Genomic DNA, 20,770 nt, shown 5'->3' with positions numbered 1-20,770 from the left:
GGCTACATATGAGGAGATTTTGATGAAATCTGAGAAAGGATGGAAATTGAACCCCTATAATTGTATTGAGGAGAAATTGACAGGATGGTTGCAATACCATCAAGTTAATGACGTTTTTAAGGATGATAAAAAATTAGGATTTGAAGATAAGAAATCGAAATTCCAAATTGACATTATAGAAAGCAAGACCAAACTACTCTCGAAAATGTATAATTTCTTATTAGAATGGAATACAAAAGATGAATTGATAAAAGAGGCTATGACAAAACGGGCAATAGACTTTGGGCATAATATAGAATATGATGCATGGCTTAAACTTTGGAATAAGAATTTAAAATTGACTGCATGCTCTACTTTAAAAGAGAACGTAATGAAAATGGTTTATCGCTGGTATCTTACTCCCACCAAACTAGCAAAAAAGTACAGGACGAGTAGCAAAATCTGTTGGAAATGTAAAGAAAAGGATGGTGATTTTTACCACATGCGGTGAGCATGTGATCAAATGAAAGAGTTTTGGGAATTGATCTATAATGAATCAAAAAGCCCGAAGAACTACTGCTAGGTTTGATAGGAGAGGATATTAAGAAGACGGACCAAAGACTATATATGTATGCTACGACAGTAGCCAGAGTTCTGATAGACCAAAAGTGGAAAACACAGGAGATACAGACTGTAAAGGAGTGGCAGACAAAGTTGGTCGAGGACGCAGAACTAGCAAAACTGACACACAGGATTCGCAGTCAGGAGGAATCATGGAATCATAGAGTTGGAAGAGACCACAAGGGCCATCGAGTCCAACCCCCTGCCAAGCAGGAAACACCATCAGAGCACTCCTGACATATGGTTGTCAAGCCTCTGCTTAAAGACCTCCAAAGAAGGAGACTCCACCACACTCCTTGGCAGCAAATTCCACTGTCAAACAGCTCTTACTGTCAGGAAGTTCTTCCTAATGTTTAGGTGGAATCTTCTTTCTTGTAGTTTGGATCCATTGCTCCGTGTCCGCTTCTCTGGAGCAGCAGAAAACAACCTTTCTCCCTCCTCTATGTGACATCCTTTTATATATTTGAATATGGCTATCATATCACGCCTTAACCTCCTCTTCTCCAGGCTAAACATGCCCAGCTCCCTTAGCTGTTCCTCATAAGGCATCGTTTCCAGGCCTTTGACCATTTTGGTTGCCCTCCTCTGGACACGTTCCAGTTTGTCAGTGTCCTTCTTGAACTGTGGTGCCCAGAACTGGACACAGTACTCCAGGTGAGGTCTGACCAGAGCAGAATACAGTGGCACTACTACTTCCCTTGACCTAGATGCTATACTCCTATTGATGCAGCCCAGAATTGCATTGGCTTTTTTAGCTGCCGCATCACACTGTTGGCTCATGTCAAGTTTGTGGTCAACCAAGACTCCTAGATCCTTTTCACATGTACTGCTCTCAAGCCAGGTGTCACCCATCTTGTATTTGTGCCTCTCATTTTTTTTGCACAAGTGCAAAAAAAGGAAACAAAGTACCAAAAAGAATGGAGTAAATTTATGGTCTATGTAAGTGAGAACTGTATGCTACAACGGCAGCAAGAATACTTATAGCAAAGCACTGGAAGACTCAAGATCTACCCACTCTGGAAGAATGGCAGATGAAGTTGATTGACTGTATGGGACTGGCAGAAATGACCAGCAGAATCCGCGACCAGGGAGAAGAGTCGGCAGAAGAAGATTGGAAGAAATTTAAGGATTATTTACAGAAATATTACAAAATTAATGAACTTTGAAAAGATGCTGGATTGAACTTTTGTGGTTTCTAGCTGTTATGATAAAGATAACAGGGATTAAAATTGTTTAAGTGATAAAATTTAAAAAGTTGATTGGAAAATAAGGTGTTAATTAAAAGGAATGTTAAGAGATTAGGATTTGCTGGATTAACAATTTGAACTAGAAAACAAGAAGGGGAGGTATGAGGAAGTCAAAGAAACATGTTATTGAAAAATTGTTATTGAAATTGTTTTGTTTTTAATATTTCTCTTTTTCTTTTTCTTTTTGTGTTTGCATAAAATTGGAAAACTTAATAAATATTTATTAAAAAAAAAGAGAGAACTGTAGAAATTTGAAGACGTTAGCAGGACTGAAATAAATCTTATCTCATGGTTTAGTCTTTTACTAATGAATCTGTGAATTAAAGATTGGAATAAGAAAACCTGCGGAAGGGAAGGAGCGAAGTCAATGGCTCTATGGAGCATAAAGTAAGATGGATGTAAAAAGATTTCATATATTTGTTTGTTGGTGTTGGTGTATTTAAAATGAAAACTTAATAAAAAGCATATTAAAAAAAAGAAGAAGACCCTGGGATGGCCAGAAGCAGCACATGCGGACGTGGGTCTAGGAATGGAGAAGATTGTGGGCAGGATTCTCTGAAACACCCAGCAACCAAGATTCTCATCCTTTGCTGTATCTTTTGCTTACGGTCTTCACTCCCAGCCTTCCTGGCAAGAGGTAGCTAGGAGGGGGAGGGGAGAACATGGGTTTGCTGGCTTTTCTAGGAGAAGGGGGAATTCCCCCACCTCCTAGAAAAGCCCGCAGGAGCCGCGCAGCCTTTAAAGAGCGCGCAGCTCTTGGGGGCTTTTCCCCAAGGAGGGAGAAGGGACTGACTGGCCGAGTCCGTCCCTTCTCCCTCCTGCGGGCTTTTGCGGGAGGTGGGGGAATTCCGCCACCTCCCGCAAAAGCAGGGAGAAGGTCTTGGAGTAGCGCACAGGCTGTGTGCAGCCTGTCCACTGCTCCCAGAGCTGCGGGGGGGGGGATCATATTTTTTCCTTGATTTCCCCCCCTCAAAACTAGGTGCGTCCTATGGTCCGGTGCGTCCAATCGTGCGAAAAATACGGTACCTCATGCTTTTAGGAATGATTTCCTGCTGAGTTCAATGCTCAGAGTGGACTCTGAGAGGAAGACGTCCCACACTCCATACGTCTAAATGGGTTCTCCCATGTGGGAGTCCCTGGATGTACCTTAAATAAAGGTAAAGGTAAAGGGACCCCTGACCATTAGGTCCAGTCGTGACCAACTCTGGGGTTGCGGCGCTCATCTTGCTTTATTGGCCGAGGGAGCCAGGGTACAACTTCTGGGTCATGTGGCCAGCATGACTGATCCGCTTCTGGCGAACCAGAGCAGCGCACGGAAACGCTGTTTACCTTCCCGCCGGAGCAGTACCTACTTATCTACTTGCACTTTGACGTGCTTTTCAACTGCTAGGTTGGCAGGAGCAGGGACCGAGCAATGGGAGCTCACCCCATCGCGGGGATTCGAACCGCCGACCTTCTGATCAGCATGTCCTAGGTTCTGTGGTTTAACTCACAGCGCCACTCGAATCCCTGTTCCTTAAATACTCCAATATAAATAAAGCACGTTTTGCAGTCTTTTCACTTAAACTGATTCTCTGAGTTTTTTGATGGTTTGAAGGGTTTCAACTCTTAAAGTTCTTCCTGTCCATGAGTCTGCTGATTTTGACTCTGACAGAAGCTAAAGCTCTTTCCACACTCCATGCATTTAAATAGTTTCTCCCCTGTGTGAGTCCTTTGATGGGATCTAAGTTGTCCATTCTGACTGAAGTCCTTAACACACGCCATGCATCTAAATGGTTTCTCCCCTGTGTGGGTCCGTTGATGTGTTCTAAGGCTTCGACTAAAACTAAAGCTCTTTTCACACTCGAAACATTTATATGGTTTCTCCCCTGTGTGAGTCCGTTGATGTGATCTAAGGCCTGCATCGTGACTGAAGCTCTTTCCACACTCCATACATGTATATGGTTTCTCCCCTGTATGAGTCCGTTGATGTATTCTAAGGTTTCCAATTTGAAAGAAGCTCTTTCCACACTCCATACATCTAAATGGTTTCTCACCTGTGTGAGTTTGATGGTGTAAAGTTAGGTGCGCATTTTGACTAAAGCTCTTTCCACACTCCATGCATTTAAATGGTTTCTCCCCTGTGTGAGTCCGTTGATGTTGTCTAAGGCTTCCACTATCACTAAAGCTCTTTCCACACTCGATACATTTATATGGTTTCTCCCCTGTGTGAGTCCGTTGATGATTTCTAAGGTTTCCACTCTTATTGAAGCTCTTTCCACACTCAATACATTTATATGGTTTCTCCCGTGTGAGTCCGTTGATGTTGTCTAAGGTTTCCACTATCACTAAAGCTCTTTCCACACTCCATACATATATATGGTTTCTCCCCTGTGTGAGTCCGTTGATGGGATCTAAGGTGTCCATTCTGACTGAAGTCCTTTCCACACGCCATGCATTTATATGGTTTCTCCCCTGTGTGAGTCCGTTGATGTTTCCTAAGGTTTCCACTCTTATTGAAGCTCTTTCCACACTCAATGCATTTATATGGTTTCTCCCCTGTGTGAGTTCGTTGATGTTTCCTAAGGCTTCCATTTTCACTAAAGCTCTTTCCACACTCGATACATTTATATGGTTTCTCCCCTGTGTGAGTCCGTTGATGTATCCTTAGTTTTCTATTATCACTAAAGCTCTTTCCACACTCCATGCATTTAAATGGTTTCTCCCCTGTGTGAGTCCGTTGATGATTTCTAAGGTTTCCACTCAGATTGAAGCTCTTTCCACACTCAATACATTTATATGGTTTCTCCCCTGTGTGAGTCCGTTGATGATTTCTAAGGCTTCCACTCAGATTGAAGCTCTTTCCACACTCAATACATTTATATGGTTTCTCCCCTGTGTGAGTTCGTTGATGTTGTCTAAGGCTTCCACTATCACTAAAGCTCTTTCCACACTCCATACATATATATGGTTTCTCCCCTGTGTGAGTCCTTTGATGTATCCTTAGTTTTCCATTATCACTAAAGCTCTTTCCACAATCAATGCATTTATATGGTTTCTCCCCTGTGTGAGTTCGTTGATGTATCCTTAGTTTTCCATTATCACTAAAGCTCTTTCCACACTCCATGCATTTAAATAGTTTCTCCCCTGTGTGAGTCCTTTGATGGGATCTAAGGTGTCCATTCTGACTGAAGTCCTTTCCACACGCCATGCATTTATATGGTTTCTCCCCTGTGTGAGTCCGTTGATGTATCCTTAGTTTTCTATTATCACTAAAGCTCTTTCCACACTCCATGCATTTAAATGGTTTCTCCCCTGTGTGAGTCCGTTGATGTTGTCTAAGGCTTCCACTATCACTAAAGCTCTTTCCACACTCGATACATTTATATGGTTTCTCCCCTGTGTGAGTCCGTTGATGATTTCTAAGGTTTCCACTCTTATTGAAGCTCTTTCCACACTCAATACATTTATATGGTTTCTCCCCTGTGTGAGTTCGTTGATGTTGTCTAAGGCTTCCACTGTCACTAAAGCTCTTTCCACACTCCATACATATATATGGTTTCTCCCCTGTGTGAGTCCTTTGATGTATCCTTAGTTTTCCATTATCACTAAAGCTCTTTCCACAATCAATGCATTTATATGGTTTCTCCCCTGTGTGAGTCCTTTGATGTATCCTTAGTTTTCCATTATCACTAAAGCTCTTTCCACAATCAATGCATTTAAATAGTTTCTCCCCTGTGTGAGTCCTTTGATGGGATCTAAGTTTTCCATTCTGACTGAAGTCCTTTCCACACGCCATGCATCTAAATGGTTTTTCCCCTGTGTGGGTCCGTTGATGTGTTCTAAGGCTTTCACTAAAACTAAAGCTCTTTTCACACTCGATACATTTATATGGTTTCTCCCCTGTGTGAGTCCGTTGATGATTTCTAAGGTTTCCACTGTGATTGAAGCTCTTTCCACACTCCATGCATTTAAATGGTTTCTCCCCTGTGTGAGTCCGTTGATGTTTCCTAAGGCTTCCATTTTCACTAAAGGTCTTTCCACACTCAATACATTTATATGGTTTCTCCCCTGTGTGAGTCCGTTGATGTTGTCTAAGGCTTCCACTCTCACTAAAGCTCTTTCCACACTCCATACATATATATGGTTTCTCCCCCGTGTGAGTCCGTTGATGGGATCTAAGGTGTCAATTCTGACTGAAGTCCTTTCCACACTCCATGCATTTAAATGGTTTCTCCCCTGTGTGAGTCCGTTGATGATTTCTAAGGTGTCCACTCTGACTGAAGTTCTTCCCACACTCCCTGCACCTAAAACGTTTTCTCTCTGTGTGAGTCCGCTGGTGTGTTCTAAGTTTTGCATTGAAAGAGAAGCTCTTTCTGCACTCCATACCTTTAAATGGGTTCTTTGCTTTTTGTGTTCGTTGATGTGAACTATGTGTGCTCATTCAGTGAGACATATTCCACATTTCACACATTTTAATGGCTATTCCTAATGAAATGAAAGGTGCCCTGTCCCCTGCAATTCTGTCTTCTCCATCACCTTTTTCAGAGTGGGCAGAAAGGAAATCCTGTTTGGGTTTCAAGAAAGAGAACACAGAAAAAAAAGGGCACATCAATCGCCATTAGCACCTTCTCCTATTTCAACATCTCCTGCATTCTCCCATGTCCTAGTCATGTTCCCAATTTTTAGGAAATGAAAATGGTATGATGTCAAATGGTAGTAATGCATCAGGAAACTTTCATAATCCTCAATCATCTTTAATAACACAGCATGATCTTGGAATACTGTTGTCTTGTGGGACTGCCTTTCAAATCAAGTGGCTGCCCCCGTTTCCACCTCTAGATCTTCATGAATCACCTGCACAGTCCCACTGACCTCAGGAGGTCCATATGGACCATTTTGGGAGACCCAGGTCTACATCTTTTCTGGGGACTGTGGTCTGGGTCAGTCAGAGAACTAGTGACAAGGCTTGGTGCTTGGGGTCAGCTGAATGGGTGTTCAGGGAAGCTCCTGTTCTTGGAGATGGACCTCTGTCTACATGCCTGACATTGCATGGAGAGAGCAGGAGAAGCAGAAGGAAAGCAGCTGGCACATGGGAATCCCAAATGGAAACACCCACCCCAATGGTTCTTTATAATGATGATGTGCTGCCTGATCCTGTGCTTGTCTTCTGACAGAGGACTATCCTAATCAGGCACTGAAAAGCAGGATATTCAAGGCAAGGAAATAACTGTACTTAATGGTAGGTAGCCAGATAGTCCAGTAGCACCTTAGAGACCAACTAAGTTTGTTTTAGGTATAAGCTTTGGTGTGCATGCACACTTCTTCATATAGTGATGGGTAGTGGGAGATGGTAGTAGGAGTACCCCTATGAGGAACACCCCCACCCCACCCTCCCATGATATATAAGGGTCTGGTGACATCTGTTTCAGTGTATCTGAAGAAGTGTGCATGCACACGAAAGCTTATACCTAGAACAAACTTAGTTGGTCTCTAAGGTGCTACGGGAATATTTTGTAATTTTTTATTTCAACCGTGTCATATCAACACGGCTACCTACCTGGATCTAGATGTCATGGGGTGTTGGGGATAAGTAGTTCCTTGGGTGGGGGACATGTCCTGCACCTTCTGGGGTCATTTTTCCACCCTTGATGCCCACCCTGCACTCAGCTCTCACCTGTGGCTTCCAGAAGCTGTCAGCATGCAACAGGGGTTCAAGCAACGGCTTCAACCGGCCGGCTAAACCAGGTGAGGAAAGCTGATGGGTCTCAAATCCTTGGGGGGCTGGGGAATTCTGCTGCACCTGAAGTCAAGCCCTGGTGGATGGAGAGGAGAACAACCGTGAATCCCACAGTCCAGAAGGCAGATTCTGCCCGTGCGGAAGAGGAAAGTGAAGGGCAGGTGGGGCACGTCCACCTGAAGGCTTGTTATCTAGTCCCAGGGTTACTCTGACATTGAATTATATATAAATTACAGTATTGAAATGCGCCTGCTCCCACTTCATATTCTGATATTACTCTACTTTGTTTCTCTGTTTCTTACTTGAGTGCTGTTTTGGTATGCTAAGTCATGGTTTTACTGTGAGTTACATTTTTGCTATTTTTTGGATCCTGTTATGCTTATTTGTCTTCAGTACAGTCATACCTCATGTTACGTTTGCTTCAGGTTGTGCGTTTCTGTCTTGTGTCCCATGGCAACCCAGTTACTTCTGGGTTTTGCCCCTCGTGCATGCGCAGACGTGCAAAATGATGTCACATGCATTCGCAGCAGTGAATCGTGACCTGCACACGCGCAGACGTGGTTTGTGTTCTGCCCATGTTGCGAATGGGCCTCCGGAACGGATCCCGTTCGCAACCAGAGGTACCACTGTAATAGATTTCTCAGTTGAATTACTTTTTTGCTGCCTTTGAGCATTTTTTGCTACTCTGCTAATTATGCGTGGAACTTGCTCTGGAGATCGTTATGGAGGAACAAGATCTGCAACCTTAAGCCATAAACAGCCTCGGCCCTGTGGACCTGAAGGAGCGTCTCCACCCCCATCACTCAGTCTGGACAGGGAGGTCCTCCTCCGAGGGTCTTCTGCTGGTTCCCTTGCTGGCAGAAGTGAAGTTCCTGGGAACCAGACAGAGGGCCTCCTGCCCCATGGAATGCCCTCCCTTCAGAGGGCAAGGAAATGGGCAACTCTCTGACATTTAGAAGACAGCTGCATTGGGATGTTTTTAATGTTTGATGTTTTACTGTCTTTTTTATGTACTTTAAGCTCCCTGGAGTGGCTGGGGAAACCCAACCAGATGGGCAGGCTATAAATACTGCAATTATTCTTATCATCCCCCTGAGCACGGCCTTGGCTGGGGAGGGTGGGGTATAAATAAAATTTTATTTTTATTATTATTATTATCATCATCATCTTGTGATTTTTAAAAGTTATTTTGGAATTCGTACTGCAATATCAGCTCACGAAATGTTATGGGTGGAGAAAATCACAGGGTTGCCGTAAACGATAATCCCACCCACAAACTTTCATTCACATAGAGTCTGTAAATTTGGGAAGGTCACACACCTCACCTGTGCTAATACTGGCAGTCTTTGGCCTGTATAGGCACACCCTGTGTGTAGAGACTCCAGCCACAGGTACTGTCTACCATGAAAATGGGTCCTTTGACTGGGAAGATTCATGGAATTGCTATCATCGGATGCTGAAGGATTGTATCTCAGCTTGTCAGTCACTCTGACATTGCCTAAAAAGAATAAGAGGAACAGAAATGCTTTTGAGGTGCATCTTCCATATCAATCCTGAGAGCCATTCCATGGACTCTGCACCTGTTTCTGATGACAGGTGTACATTATTCTCATCCTCAGTGGAAAAGACAATAAAGATGGAAGCCTGAGAGAGAGGAAAAGGTTTCTGGCTGCTTCCTGGGTGGGATTGCGGAAACCAAGAGCCGCTTCTGAGAAGGCCTCCCCCCTCCTCTCGGGATTTCCTCTCCTCTCCAGGGGACCAATGGTTGGACTGGGCAGAAGCGCTGTGTCTGGACAGGGCAGGGGCTTATGGGGTGGGAAGAGGATGGAGCTTGCAGGAAGGAAGGGGTGGGGGGACACGACCCCCCACTTTCCAGGGATCCCTCTCTGGTCGCCTTGAAGGGGTGGCCCATTCCTGGGTGGGAGGGAGAAGCCAAAGCGCCCCCTCTGGAGATTCCTCAAGGAAGCCACAATGGAGTGGTCTCCCCAAAGACTGGTCTTCCTAGCTCTCCCCCCCCCCAATACTGCTGGGATGCTCCCCTCCCCCCCCACTTCCTCGACCCCCTGCCTCTCTCCCAGCGTCTCCCCTGCACCCAGAGGCCCCCTTGGCCCGGCCCAACCCTCGCCATGCGCGCCCCATCTTTCCATCCGGAGGGGCCACCCCAATACGAGAGGGGAGGGACGGGTCTCTATCCAAGCGCCTGTAGCGCCTGTTAACCCTTTCATGGCCCGACTCTCTTCCCGCGAACCCCACAGCGCTCCGGGGCAAGGAGGCCCTCGTGAGGACTCCCTGGGTGGGGGCCCCATGTCAGCCCCTGCCAAGGCGCCTAAGGGGCCAAGGAAAGCCCTTTACCTCTTTTAACTCGCTCCCGATTCTCCTTTCCTTTCCTGCAACATCCACGGGGAGGGGGGTTTTCCGAAAGCGCGCGCCCCTAGAGCTATGGAGCAGAGCAGCAATTTGGCGCAGAAGCTCCACTTCCGGGAGAAGCAGGCGGGGGGGGGAGGGGGCTCACACCCGACATTCCCAGAACAGAAGCAGACTTGCGAGGAGGAGGAGAAGGAAGAGGAGCAACGTCTGGGGGCGGGATTTGGGGCAGTGCGGGAAGGGCTGAGAGAGTGATATGCTGGGAGGGAAGGGAAAGAATTGAGGGGGGGAGGAGAGGAAGCCCCCCCCTCCCCTCCTCTTTCTGGGGATCAGGAGAGTGGGAGAGGGGCTGATCCCGGCAATCCAATTGCAAAGTGGGGTCCCGCACAAACAGTGTTTACATTGCAAATTCCTTCCCTCCCCCACCCCACGCCATGAACTTAGATCCGTCCCTGTTTTAGGTATTGGTGCACCAGGAATGGGGGGGCGGTTAAACGACTCCCCAAAAACCCCAAGTCCCCAACGCAGCCTCTGACTAAGGCCAGGACAGTGACCATTGACACAGGCACCTTCCATGCACAACAGCAAAGAGGCTCAGAAAAGCAACCTATAAAATTGTAGCAGTAAGCGGATCCCATGAATCGGACTGTTTCCTCCGACTACCCAATACTGTATTGAAAACTGAAGAAGCTTCAAATAATTGCCAACATTCAACGGTTTGACGGATTTCCTGGGTTCCAACGCCTAATGACTCCTCTGGAATTGGGGGATCCAGGGCTCCCCCTGACTCCATAATCGCTTAGCAGGCAGGAGGCGATCAAGGGCAGCACATGCCCCAGGCAGAAATCCATCAAGATGGTGGGTTGAATCCTGATGCATTCAGAGGAGAAGCAGAGGAAAGCCTTGCAGATAGGGGGATGGGTAAATACTATTATGGTTCTTTGGGCTGTATATTCTCTCCCTGCTTATTTGACTTATATGCAGAATTCATCATGCGAAAGGCTGGGCTGGATGAATCCCAAACCGGAATTAAGATTGCCGGAAGAAATATCAGCAACCTCAGATATGCAGATGACACAATCTTGAGGGCAGAAAGTGAGGAGGAATTAAAGAACCTTTTAAATGAAGGTGAAAGAGGAGAGCGCAAAATATGGTCTGAAGCTCAACATCAAAAAAACGAAGATCATGGCCACTGGTCCCATCACCTCCTGGGAAATAGAAGGGGAAGAAATGGAGGCAGTGAGAGATTTCACTTTCTTGGGCGCCATGATCACTGCAGATGGTCATGAAATTAAAAGACGCCTGCTCCTTGGGAGAAAAGCAATGACAAACACAAACAGCATCTTAAAAAGCAGAGACATCACCTTGCCAACAAAGGTCCGTATAGTAAAAGTTATGGTTTTCCCAGTAGTGATGTATGGAAGTGAGAGCTGGACCATAAAGAAGGCTGATCGCCAAAGAATGGATGCTTTTGAATTCTGGTGCTGGAGGAGACTCTTGAGAGTCCCATGGACTGGAAGAAGATCAAACCTCTCCATTCTGAAGGAAATCAGCCCTGAGTGCTCACTGGAAGGACAGATCGTGAAGCTGAGGCTCCAAGACTCTGGAGTTTAGTCAAACTCATGCTGGTAGCTTTGAGAACACTGTCCCACCATCTCGTCCTCTGTGTCCCCTTCTCCTTGCGTCCTCCATCTTTCCCAACATCAGGGTCTTTTCTCTTCTCATGAGGTGGCCAAAGTCTTGGAGCCCCAGCTTCAGGATCTGTCCAGCTTCAGGATCTGTCCTTCCAGTGAGCAGTCCCTCCACAGGGGCCCCTTGGGCCTGATCCTGCAGGGCTCACCTGATGTTCTGATGCAAGTGAGCCCTCCTTTCTCCTTCAAGGTGAACAGGGTTTCCCAAACTTGGGTCTCCAGCTGTTTTTGGACTTTAGCTGCCATCACCCCTAGCTAGCAAGACTAGTGGTCAGGGATGATGGTGGAAAAGATCATAAAACAGCTCCTCCTTAAGGGATGCAAGAGGAGCCCGTCTGGGAAACCGTAAGTCTCCCAAAGGTTGGAGAAACTAACAGAGACCAACCAGAGCAAAGCGGTTGCTAAGTCTGATCTTTTATGAAGGTAAAAAAGGTAAAGGGCCCCTGGACTTTTAAGTCCAGTCAAAGGTGACTATGGGGTTGTGACATTCATTTTGCTGTCAGGCCCAGGAAGCCACTGTTTGTCCACAGACAGCTTCCTGGGTCATGTCGCCAGCATGACTAAAGCGCTTCTGGCACAACAGGACACCGTGACAGAAACCAGAGTGCACTAGACCGGTTGGTTAAAGGCATACAGGTCGGAGCCAAACAGTATAAATTGAGAGCAACAACAACCACAACAGCACCTTAGGGACCAACTAAGTTTCTTCTAGGTATAAGCTTCCGTGTGCATGCACACTTCTTCATATAGTGAAGGGTAGTGTGAGATGGTAGTAGGAGTACCCTTATGAGAAAAACCCCAACCCACCCTCCCACGATATACAAGGGTCTGGTGACATCTGTGTCAGTGTATCTGAAGAAGTGTGCAAGCACACGAAAACTTATACCCAGAACAAAATTAGCTGGTCCCTAAGGTCCTACTGTACTATTTTTTAATTTTTTATTTCAACTGTGTCAGACCAATACGGCTCCCTACCTGAATCGAGATGTCATGGGGTGTTGGGGAGCAGTAGTTCCTTTGGTGGGGGACATGTCCTACACCTTCTGGGGTCATTTTTCCACCCTTGGTCCCCACCCTGCACTCAGCTCTCACCTGTGGCTTCCAGAAGCTGTCAGCATGCAACAGGGGTTCAAGCAACGGCTTCAACCGGCCGGCTAAACCAGGTGAGGAAAGCTGATGGGTCTCAAATCCTTGGGGGGCTGGGGAATTCTGCTGCACCTGAAGTCAAGTCCTGGTGGATGGAGAGGAGGAGAACAACCGTGAATCCCAAAGTCCAGAAGGCAGATTCTGCCCGTGCGGAAGAGGACAGTGAAGGGGAGATGGGGCACGTCCACCTGGAGGCTTTTTATCTAGTCCCAGGGTTACTCTGACATTGAATTATATATAAATTACAGTATTGAAATGTGCCTGCTCCCACTTCCTATTCTGTTATTACTCTACTCTGCTTGTCTGTTTCTTACTTGAGTGCTGTTTTGGAATGCTAAGTCAGGGTTTTACTGTGAGTTACATTTTTGCTATTTTTGGATCCTGTTATGCTTATCAGTCTTCGGCTGCGCAAAGAGGGAGAACTGCGCAGCGCCCCTTCAGCGAGGCGCCTGTCCTGGCTTCTGCCTTAGCCTCTTCATCCTGCTGCCCTTGGCACTGTTATCCCAGAAGCCAGAACAGCCACACAGTATCCCAGAAGCCAGATTCCTCTTGCTGTTCTGGCTTCTGGGATTCAAAAATTTTTTTTTCTTGGATTCCTCCCCCCAAAACTAGGTGTGTCTTATAGAGCGAAAAATACGGTAGGTACCGCTCCGGCGGGAAGGTAAATGGCGTTTCCATGCGCTGCTGTGGTTCGCCAGAAGCGGCTTAGTCATGCTGGCCACATGACCCGGAAGCTGTACGCCGGCTCCCTCGGCCAATAAAGCGAGATGAGCGCTGCAACCCCAGAGTCGGCCACGACTGGACCTAATGGTCAGGGGTCCCTTTACCTTTATCTATATGTACTGTAAGCTGCCCAGAGCGGCTGGGGGAAAATACTAATACTATAACGTCTAGAGTGGTACCTCAGGTTACAGGCGCTTCAGGTTACAGACTCTGCTAACCCAGAAATAGTACCTTTTGTTAAGAACTTTGCTTCAGGATGAGGACAGAAATCCTGCTCTGGCGGCGCGGCGGCAGCAGGAGGCCCCATTAGCTAAAGTGGTGCTTCAGGTTAAGAACAGTTTCAGATTAAGAATGGACCTGCAGAACGAATTCAGTTCGTAACCCGAGGTACCACTGTACTATTATTATTATCTTCTGATTTTTTGTAGTTATTTTGGAATTTTTACTGCAATATTAGCTTACGAAATGTTATGGGCAGAGAAAATCACAGGGTTGCCGTAAATTATAATCCCACCCACAAACTCTCATTCACATACAGTCTGTAAATTTGGGAATGACACACACCTCACCTGTGCTAATACTGGCAGTCTTTGGCCTGCACAGGCACATCCTGTGTGTAGAGCCTCCAGCCACAGGCACTGTCTATCATGAAAATGGGTCCTTTGACTGGGAAGATTCATGGAGTCACTGTCATCAGATGCTGATGGGTTTTATCTCAGCTTGTCAGTCACTCTGACATTGCCTATGAAGAATAAGAGGAACAGAAATGCTTTTGAGGTGCAACTTCTGTATCAATCCTGAGAGCCATTCCATGGACTCTGCACCCCTGTTTCTGAGGACAGGTGTACATTATCCTCATCCTCAGTGGAAAAGACATTAAAGATGGAAGCCTGAGAGAGAGGAAAAACTTTCTGGCTGCTTCCTGGGTGGGATTGCGGAAACCAAGAGCCGCTTCTGAGAAGGCCTCCCCCCTCCTTTCAGGATTTCCTCTCCTCTCCAGGGGAACAATGGTTGGACTGGGCAGAAGCGCTGCATCCGGACAGGGCAGGGGCTTATGGGGTGGGAAGAGGATGGAGCTTGCAGGAAGAAAGGGTGGGGGGACAGGACCCCCACTTTCCAGGGATCCCTCTCTGGTCGCCTTGAAGGGGGGCTTGATTCCTGGGCGGGAGGGGGAAGGCAAGGCGACCCCTTCGAAGATTGCCCAAAGAAGCCACGATTGAGACGCCCCCCAAAAAAACTGGTCTTCCTATCTCCCCCCCCCCAGTGCTCCTCTTCCCTTCCCCCCTCCCTCTCTCCCGCAGTTTCCCCTGCACTCTAGCGCGACTGACACCTCGCCCTGCGCCCCCATCTCTCCATCCTAGGGCCCCCCCCGAACAGGAGCAAGGGAGGGACTGGGGGTCTCTATCCAGGCGTCTCTCGCGCCCCTTAACCCTTTCATGGGACGCGCGGAGCCTGGGAAACGGGGCGAGGGATCCGCCCTGCGAGGAAAGCTCCCTTCGCAGCGTGCGCGGAGGGATCCAGGCCCCACGGAAGGCGCTTGGGGGAGCTGGCGGGGTCTATGGGTCCTTTTCTCCCCTCTCCCCCCCCCGGACCCCTTTACCTCTTTGTCCTCGCTCCCGATTCTCCTTTCCTGCAACATCCACGAGGGGTGGGGGGGTCCCCTGCCTCCTCCCTCCCCTTTCCGAAAGCGCGCCCCCCCCCCAGAGCTACGGCGCAGAGCAGCAATCCGGAGTGGAAGCTCCACTTCCGGGAGAAGCAGGCAGGTTGGGAGGGGGCTCACCCCCCCCCCACATTCCTGGAGCAGAAGCCGGATTGGAGAAGGAGGAAGGGGTGGGATGTTTGGGGGCGGGATCTGGGGTTGTGGGGGCGAGGTGAGAGGAGGATGTGCCGGGAGGGGAGGGAAAGAATTGAGGGGGGGGGGAGAAGGTTCCGGAGATCCAGCTGCAAAGTGGGTCCCGTCCCTCCGACAAGGTTTGCATTGCAACATCCTCCCCTCCCCCACCCCACGAGCTTAGATCCCTCCGTGTTTTAGGTCTTGGCGCTGTTCAAACCAGGAATAGGGGGCAGCTAAACGACCCCCCCCCCCAAATCCCAGCTCCCCACCCCAGCCTCTGACTCAGGCCAGGACAATGACCGTGGACACTGTAGCAGGAAACCCCCCCCCCCAATCATTCAGTTTCTACAAACTTCACACACACTCACACTCACACACTGCATACGCTATACTTCTCTTATAAATTCATAGAAAATCAACCAAAATCGAATTTGCACTGTTCCACTTCTATTTTACTCCATGAAGGAAGGACTACAAAATGGGGAAGGGTTGATACAGGGCACCCATAATTCCTTGAGCATACCAGCACATCCACAGGAGCCCTGCCCAGTTGCTATGCCAACCCTGATGGTCCTAGACAGAAGACCATCAAGATCACAAAGAACTTGCATATAGGAGTGGATTCAGCACAGACTGGAACAAAGGACAATAATCAGCTCTTCCCTCTGGGGGCAGGAAACTGCAAACTCCCCGCTGTCACCTGGAAAGTACTCATGGGGAGGGGGAAATGGGGAACCAGCCAGGTGCCAGGGCACTCAGGTTACCACCACAACTCCTCCCTCAACCCCTCCTTTCTGTGATGTATGTATGATGTTTCTGGGGGTGGGCTTGACCTACAGGGTGGCAATTTGAAAAGTCTTTATAAGCCCTTGCACAGCATTTTTCTGGGTCCTTCCTCTCTCCTGCAAGTGAGGGGAGCACCCTGTTGCAACAGTTCAATAAAGGCCAAGCCTACAGGCTGCTGTTTTGCTCCAAGTTATCCTGGTTGGTGTCTTTGTTTTTGTCCAAGGGAGCCCTCAGGTTTTTCCGTTAACAGACACAGGCACCGTCCATGCACAACAGCCAAGAGGCTCAGAAAAGCAGCCGATACAATTGTAGCAAGAAGCAGATTCCATGTATTAAGGGAGAAATCTGAGGGCTCTCTTGGACAAGAAACAAGGAGACCAGCCAGGAAGAGCAGAGCAAAAGAGCAGCCAGTCGCCTTGGTCTTGATTGAAGACTGTCTCCACAGGACTCCCACCTGCCACCAGGTGGAACAAGATGGAAGTCCCCAACAAAAGAAGACCCCAACTTTTATTAGCTGCTAATCCCCCATGCTGCACCCCCAAGACTACATCATGACTACATCATGATTACATCATGACTACATCATTGACACATCACGAAGAGGAGGGGTTTAGGGAGAAGAAGAAGAAGAAGAAGAGTTTGGATTTGATATCCCGCTTTCTCACTACCCGAAGGAGTCTCAAAGCGGCTAACATTCTCCTTTCCCTTCCTCCCCCACAACAAACACTCTGTGAGGTGAGTGGGGCTGAGAGACTTCAGAGAAGTGTGACTTCTCTGAAGGAGGAGGAGTTGTGGTGGTAACCTGAGGGTCTTGTCCCCTGTCCGGTTCCTCCTTTCCCCTCCCCATGATTACATTCCTGAGGACAAAGGGGAGTTCACTGTTTCCTGCCCCCAGAGGGAAGAGCTGATCATTGTCCTGGGTTTCAGTCCGTACTGAATCCACTTCCATATGCAGGTCCTTTGTGAATGGAATGATCTTCTGTCTAGGACCATCACGGTTGGCATGCCAATTGAGTAGGGCTCACTGCGGACGTGTTGGCTGCCTTGTGTCAAGTCTCCCCCCTTTGTTTTTGTTTTTTTAAAAAAACCTTTTTTTGTTTTTTTTGTTTTTTTTATAAGATTTTTATTAAGATTTTTACATTACAAAAAATAAAAACAAACAGAAAAAGGGGAAAAAAAGTCTTTCCATCACATTATTTTTCATTTACTCGTTTCTTGGACCTCCTCATACCTCTCTTTTTTGTATTCCAGTTCAATTTATTAGCTCAGCAATTTGTTTCCCTCTTTATTCTACCCAAATCTTTATTCTTAAATTATTGTGATCTTGAAATTTTACTTTTATAAACCCATTTTTTTTCATATTCTTTTAACCCATTACAGCTAGAAACCTCTTAATTTTAATCCAACATTATTCTAAAGTTCATTAATTTTACAATATCTCTGTAAATAATCTTTAAATTTCTTCCAATCTTCTGCCACTGACTCTTTCCCCTGATCTCGGATCCTGCCGGTCATTTCCGCCAATTCCATATAGTCCATCACCCTCATCTGCCATTCTTCCAAAGTGGGTAGATCTTGTGTCTTCCAGTATTTTGCAATAAGTATTCTTGCTGCTGTTGTGGCATACATAAAGAAAGTTCTATCCTTCTTTAACACCGATTGGTCAACTATGCCCAGAAGAAAGGCCTCTGGTTTCTTCAAGAAGGTATATTTAAATACCTTTTTCAGTTCATTATATATCGTCTCCCAGAAAGCCTTAATCCTTGGGCACGTCCACCAAAGGTGAAAGAATGTGCCTTCATTTTCTTTACATTTCCAACATTTATTATCAGGCAAATGATAAATTTTCGCAAGCTTGACCGGGGTCATGTACCACCTATAAATCATTTTCATAATATTCTCTCTTAAGGCACTACATGCCGTGAATTTCATACCTGTGGTCCACAACTGTTCCCAGTCAGCAAACATTATGTCATGTCCAACATCTTGTGCCCATTTAATCATTGCAGATTTAACCGTTTCATCCTGTGTATTCCATTTTAACAGCAAGTTATACATTCTTGAAAGTATCTTAGTTTTGGGATCTAGCAGTTCTGTTTCTAATTTTGATTTTTCCACCTGGAAGCCAATTTTCTTGTCCAGATTATATGCCTCCATTATCTGATAATAATGGAGCCAATCTCGCACTTTATTCTTTAGTTTCTCAAAACTCTGCAATTTTAATCTATCTCCATCTTGTTCCAAAATTTCCCAATATTTCGGCAATTTAGCCTCCATATTGAGCTTTTTCTGAGCTTTCGCTTCCATTGGTGACAACCACCTTGGGGTTTTATTTTCCAATAGATCTTTGTACCTTATCCAAACATTAAACAATGCTTTCCTAACAATATGGTTTTAAAATGCTTTATGCGCTTTGACCTTATCATACCACAGATATGCATGCCATCCAAATACATTATTGAAACCTTCCAAATCCAAAATGTCTGTGTTTTCAAGAAGTAGCCATTCTTTCAACCAGCAGAAAGCTGCTGATTCATAATAAAGTTTAAGGTCCGGCAGGGCAAATCCGCCTCTTTCCTTTGCATCCGTTAATATTTTAAATTTTATCCTAGGCTTCTTGCCCTGCCAGACAAATCTTGAAATATCTCTCTGCCACTTCTTGAAGCAATCCATCTTGTCCACAATTTGCAATGCCTGAAACAAAAACAGCATTCTCCGCAATACATTCATTTTTATAGCTGCGATACAGCCCAGCAAAGAAAGTTTCAAATTTGACCATATTTCTAGATCTTTTTTCACTTCGCCCCAACATTTTTCATAGTTATCTTTAAATAAATTCCCATTTTTTGCTGTCATATTGATTCCCAGGTATTTAACTTTCTTGACCACTGTTAAAGCTGTCATATTCTGAAACCTCTCTCTCTCGGTTTGTGTTAAATTTTTCTCTAAAACCTTGGTTTTTGACTTGTTCAGTTTAAACCCCGCGACCTGACCAAATTCTTGAATCAGTTCTAAAACCCTTTTAGCACTAGATTCTGGCTCCTGTAAAGTCAATACTAAGTCATCTGCGAATGCTCTCAGTTTGTACTGTCTAACTCCGACCTGTATACCTTTAACCAACTGGTCCCTTCTGATCATATTCAGCAAAACCTCCAGAACCGATATAAAAAGCAATGGGGAAATTGGGCAACCTTGTCGTGTCCCTTTTTCTATTTTAAATTCTTCCGTCACCACATTGTTCACAATTAATTTTGCCTTTTGTTCTGAATATATTGCACTTATACCATTTTCAAAACCTTGGCCTACCCCCATACCCTGTAAGTTCTTTTTCATAAAAGTCCAAGAAATATTGTCAAAGGCTTTCTCCGCATCCACAAATATCAAAACTGCCTTAGTGTTTATATTCTCTTGCAGTTTCTCTATAACGTTAATTATATTTCTCACATTATCAGAAAGATGTCTTCCTGGGAGAAAACCTGCTTGGTCTTTATGTATCACTTCCACTAACACCTTTTTTAGTCTTTTTGCTAAAATGTCTGCAAATATTTTATAATCCACATTAAGCAGTGATATGGGACGGTAGTTCTTGAGCTGAGTCTTTTCAGTCTCTGTTTTCGGTACAAGTGTAATATATGCTTCTTTCCACGACTCTGGTGCCATTTCCCCCTGCATTATTTCATTACAGACTTCTTTCAGAGGTTGCACTAACCATTTCTTTAAAGATCTGTAGTATCTAGAAGTCAGTCCATCCGGTCCTGGAGATTTACCCAATTGCATATTCTGAATGGCACCTTCTATCTCCTGTTCAGTTATTTTATCACTCAACATTAATTTGTTTTCTTGAGAGATTTTTGGTAGTCTATTTTTCATCAAAAATTGGTCTAAATCAATTTCTCTCTGTGGCCCTTGTGTATATAGTTGTTTAAAATACCTCTGGAAGCAATTTCTAATTTCAGCTGGGTTCTGTATATTCCTTCCTTCCACTTCTAAGTTTGTAATTGTGTTTTGTTTTTGTCTTTTTTTCATTTGCCAAGCCAAGAGTTTCCCACACTTATTGGCTGACTCAAATGTCTTTTGTCTCATTTGTTTAATTTTCCATTCAATCTCTTGATTCATCATTTTCATGAGTTCCACTTGGTATAACTTTATTTCTCTCAAAATCTCCTGCGATTTGGGTTTAACTCTCAATTTTTTTTCGCCTTCCTTTATTTTCTCCAAAAAATTTTCCCTCTTCTCATTCTGGATTCTCTTTTTTAGTGCATTCTGTTGTATCAAGAACCCTCTCATAACCGCCTTACTAGCATCCTAGATTACTCTTTTTTCCACATCAGTATTCATATTTATCTCAAAATAGTCTCTCAAGGTTTTTTGGGCCTTCTTTAAAACTTCATCTCTAAACAAGGTGTCATTCATCCTCCATCTGAAGGAGCCAGTTAATATTAATTTCATCTCCATCTTAGCAGCATTATGGTCAGAGCAGGTTTTAGGGCAGATTTCCACTTTCTTAATCTTCGGTGCCATTCCTCTAGTTACCCATATTTGGTCAATTCTAGTCCATGTCATTTTGGCTTCAGAAAAGAAGGTTCCCTCCTTGGCCAAGGGGTTCTTTATTCTCCAAATGTCCACTAAATCCAAGTTGTCTGTCATCTCAAAAAGGGTC

At 45.7% G+C, this 20,770-nt stretch overlaps 2 protein-coding genes across 2 annotated transcripts in view; both read right to left on the bottom strand.

Moving 5' to 3' along the window:
• Nucleotides 1–20,770, bottom strand: part of LOC128421970 (zinc finger protein 624-like) — a 98,111-nt gene that overhangs the window by 50,235 nt on the left and 27,106 nt on the right. The window contains exon 2 of the mRNA XM_053405375.1: nucleotides 8,892–9,064. The gene's annotated coding sequence lies outside the window, so the exon portion shown is untranslated. The remainder of the gene's footprint in view (nucleotides 1–8,891; nucleotides 9,065–20,770) is intronic.
• On the bottom strand, nucleotides 4,022–7,639 carry LOC128421965 (zinc finger protein 658B-like). The gene is made up of 2 exons (XM_053405360.1): nucleotides 7,504–7,639; nucleotides 4,022–6,393 (listed from the first exon to the last, which is right to left on the bottom strand). Exon 2 carries the CDS (start codon nucleotides 5,959–5,961, stop codon nucleotides 4,120–4,122), a length of 1,842 nt encoding a protein of 613 aa, XP_053261335.1. The 5' UTR covers nucleotides 5,962–6,393; nucleotides 7,504–7,639; the 3' UTR covers nucleotides 4,022–4,119.

The sequence above is a fragment of the Podarcis raffonei genome, chromosome 10 (genome assembly GCF_027172205.1).
Source record: "Podarcis raffonei isolate rPodRaf1 chromosome 10, rPodRaf1.pri, whole genome shotgun sequence".
Classification (NCBI taxonomy): Eukaryota; Metazoa; Chordata; class Lepidosauria; order Squamata; family Lacertidae; genus Podarcis; species Podarcis raffonei.
Note: the sequence above shows the minus strand (reverse complement) of the source record. Positions and strands in the feature narration are given on the sequence as shown.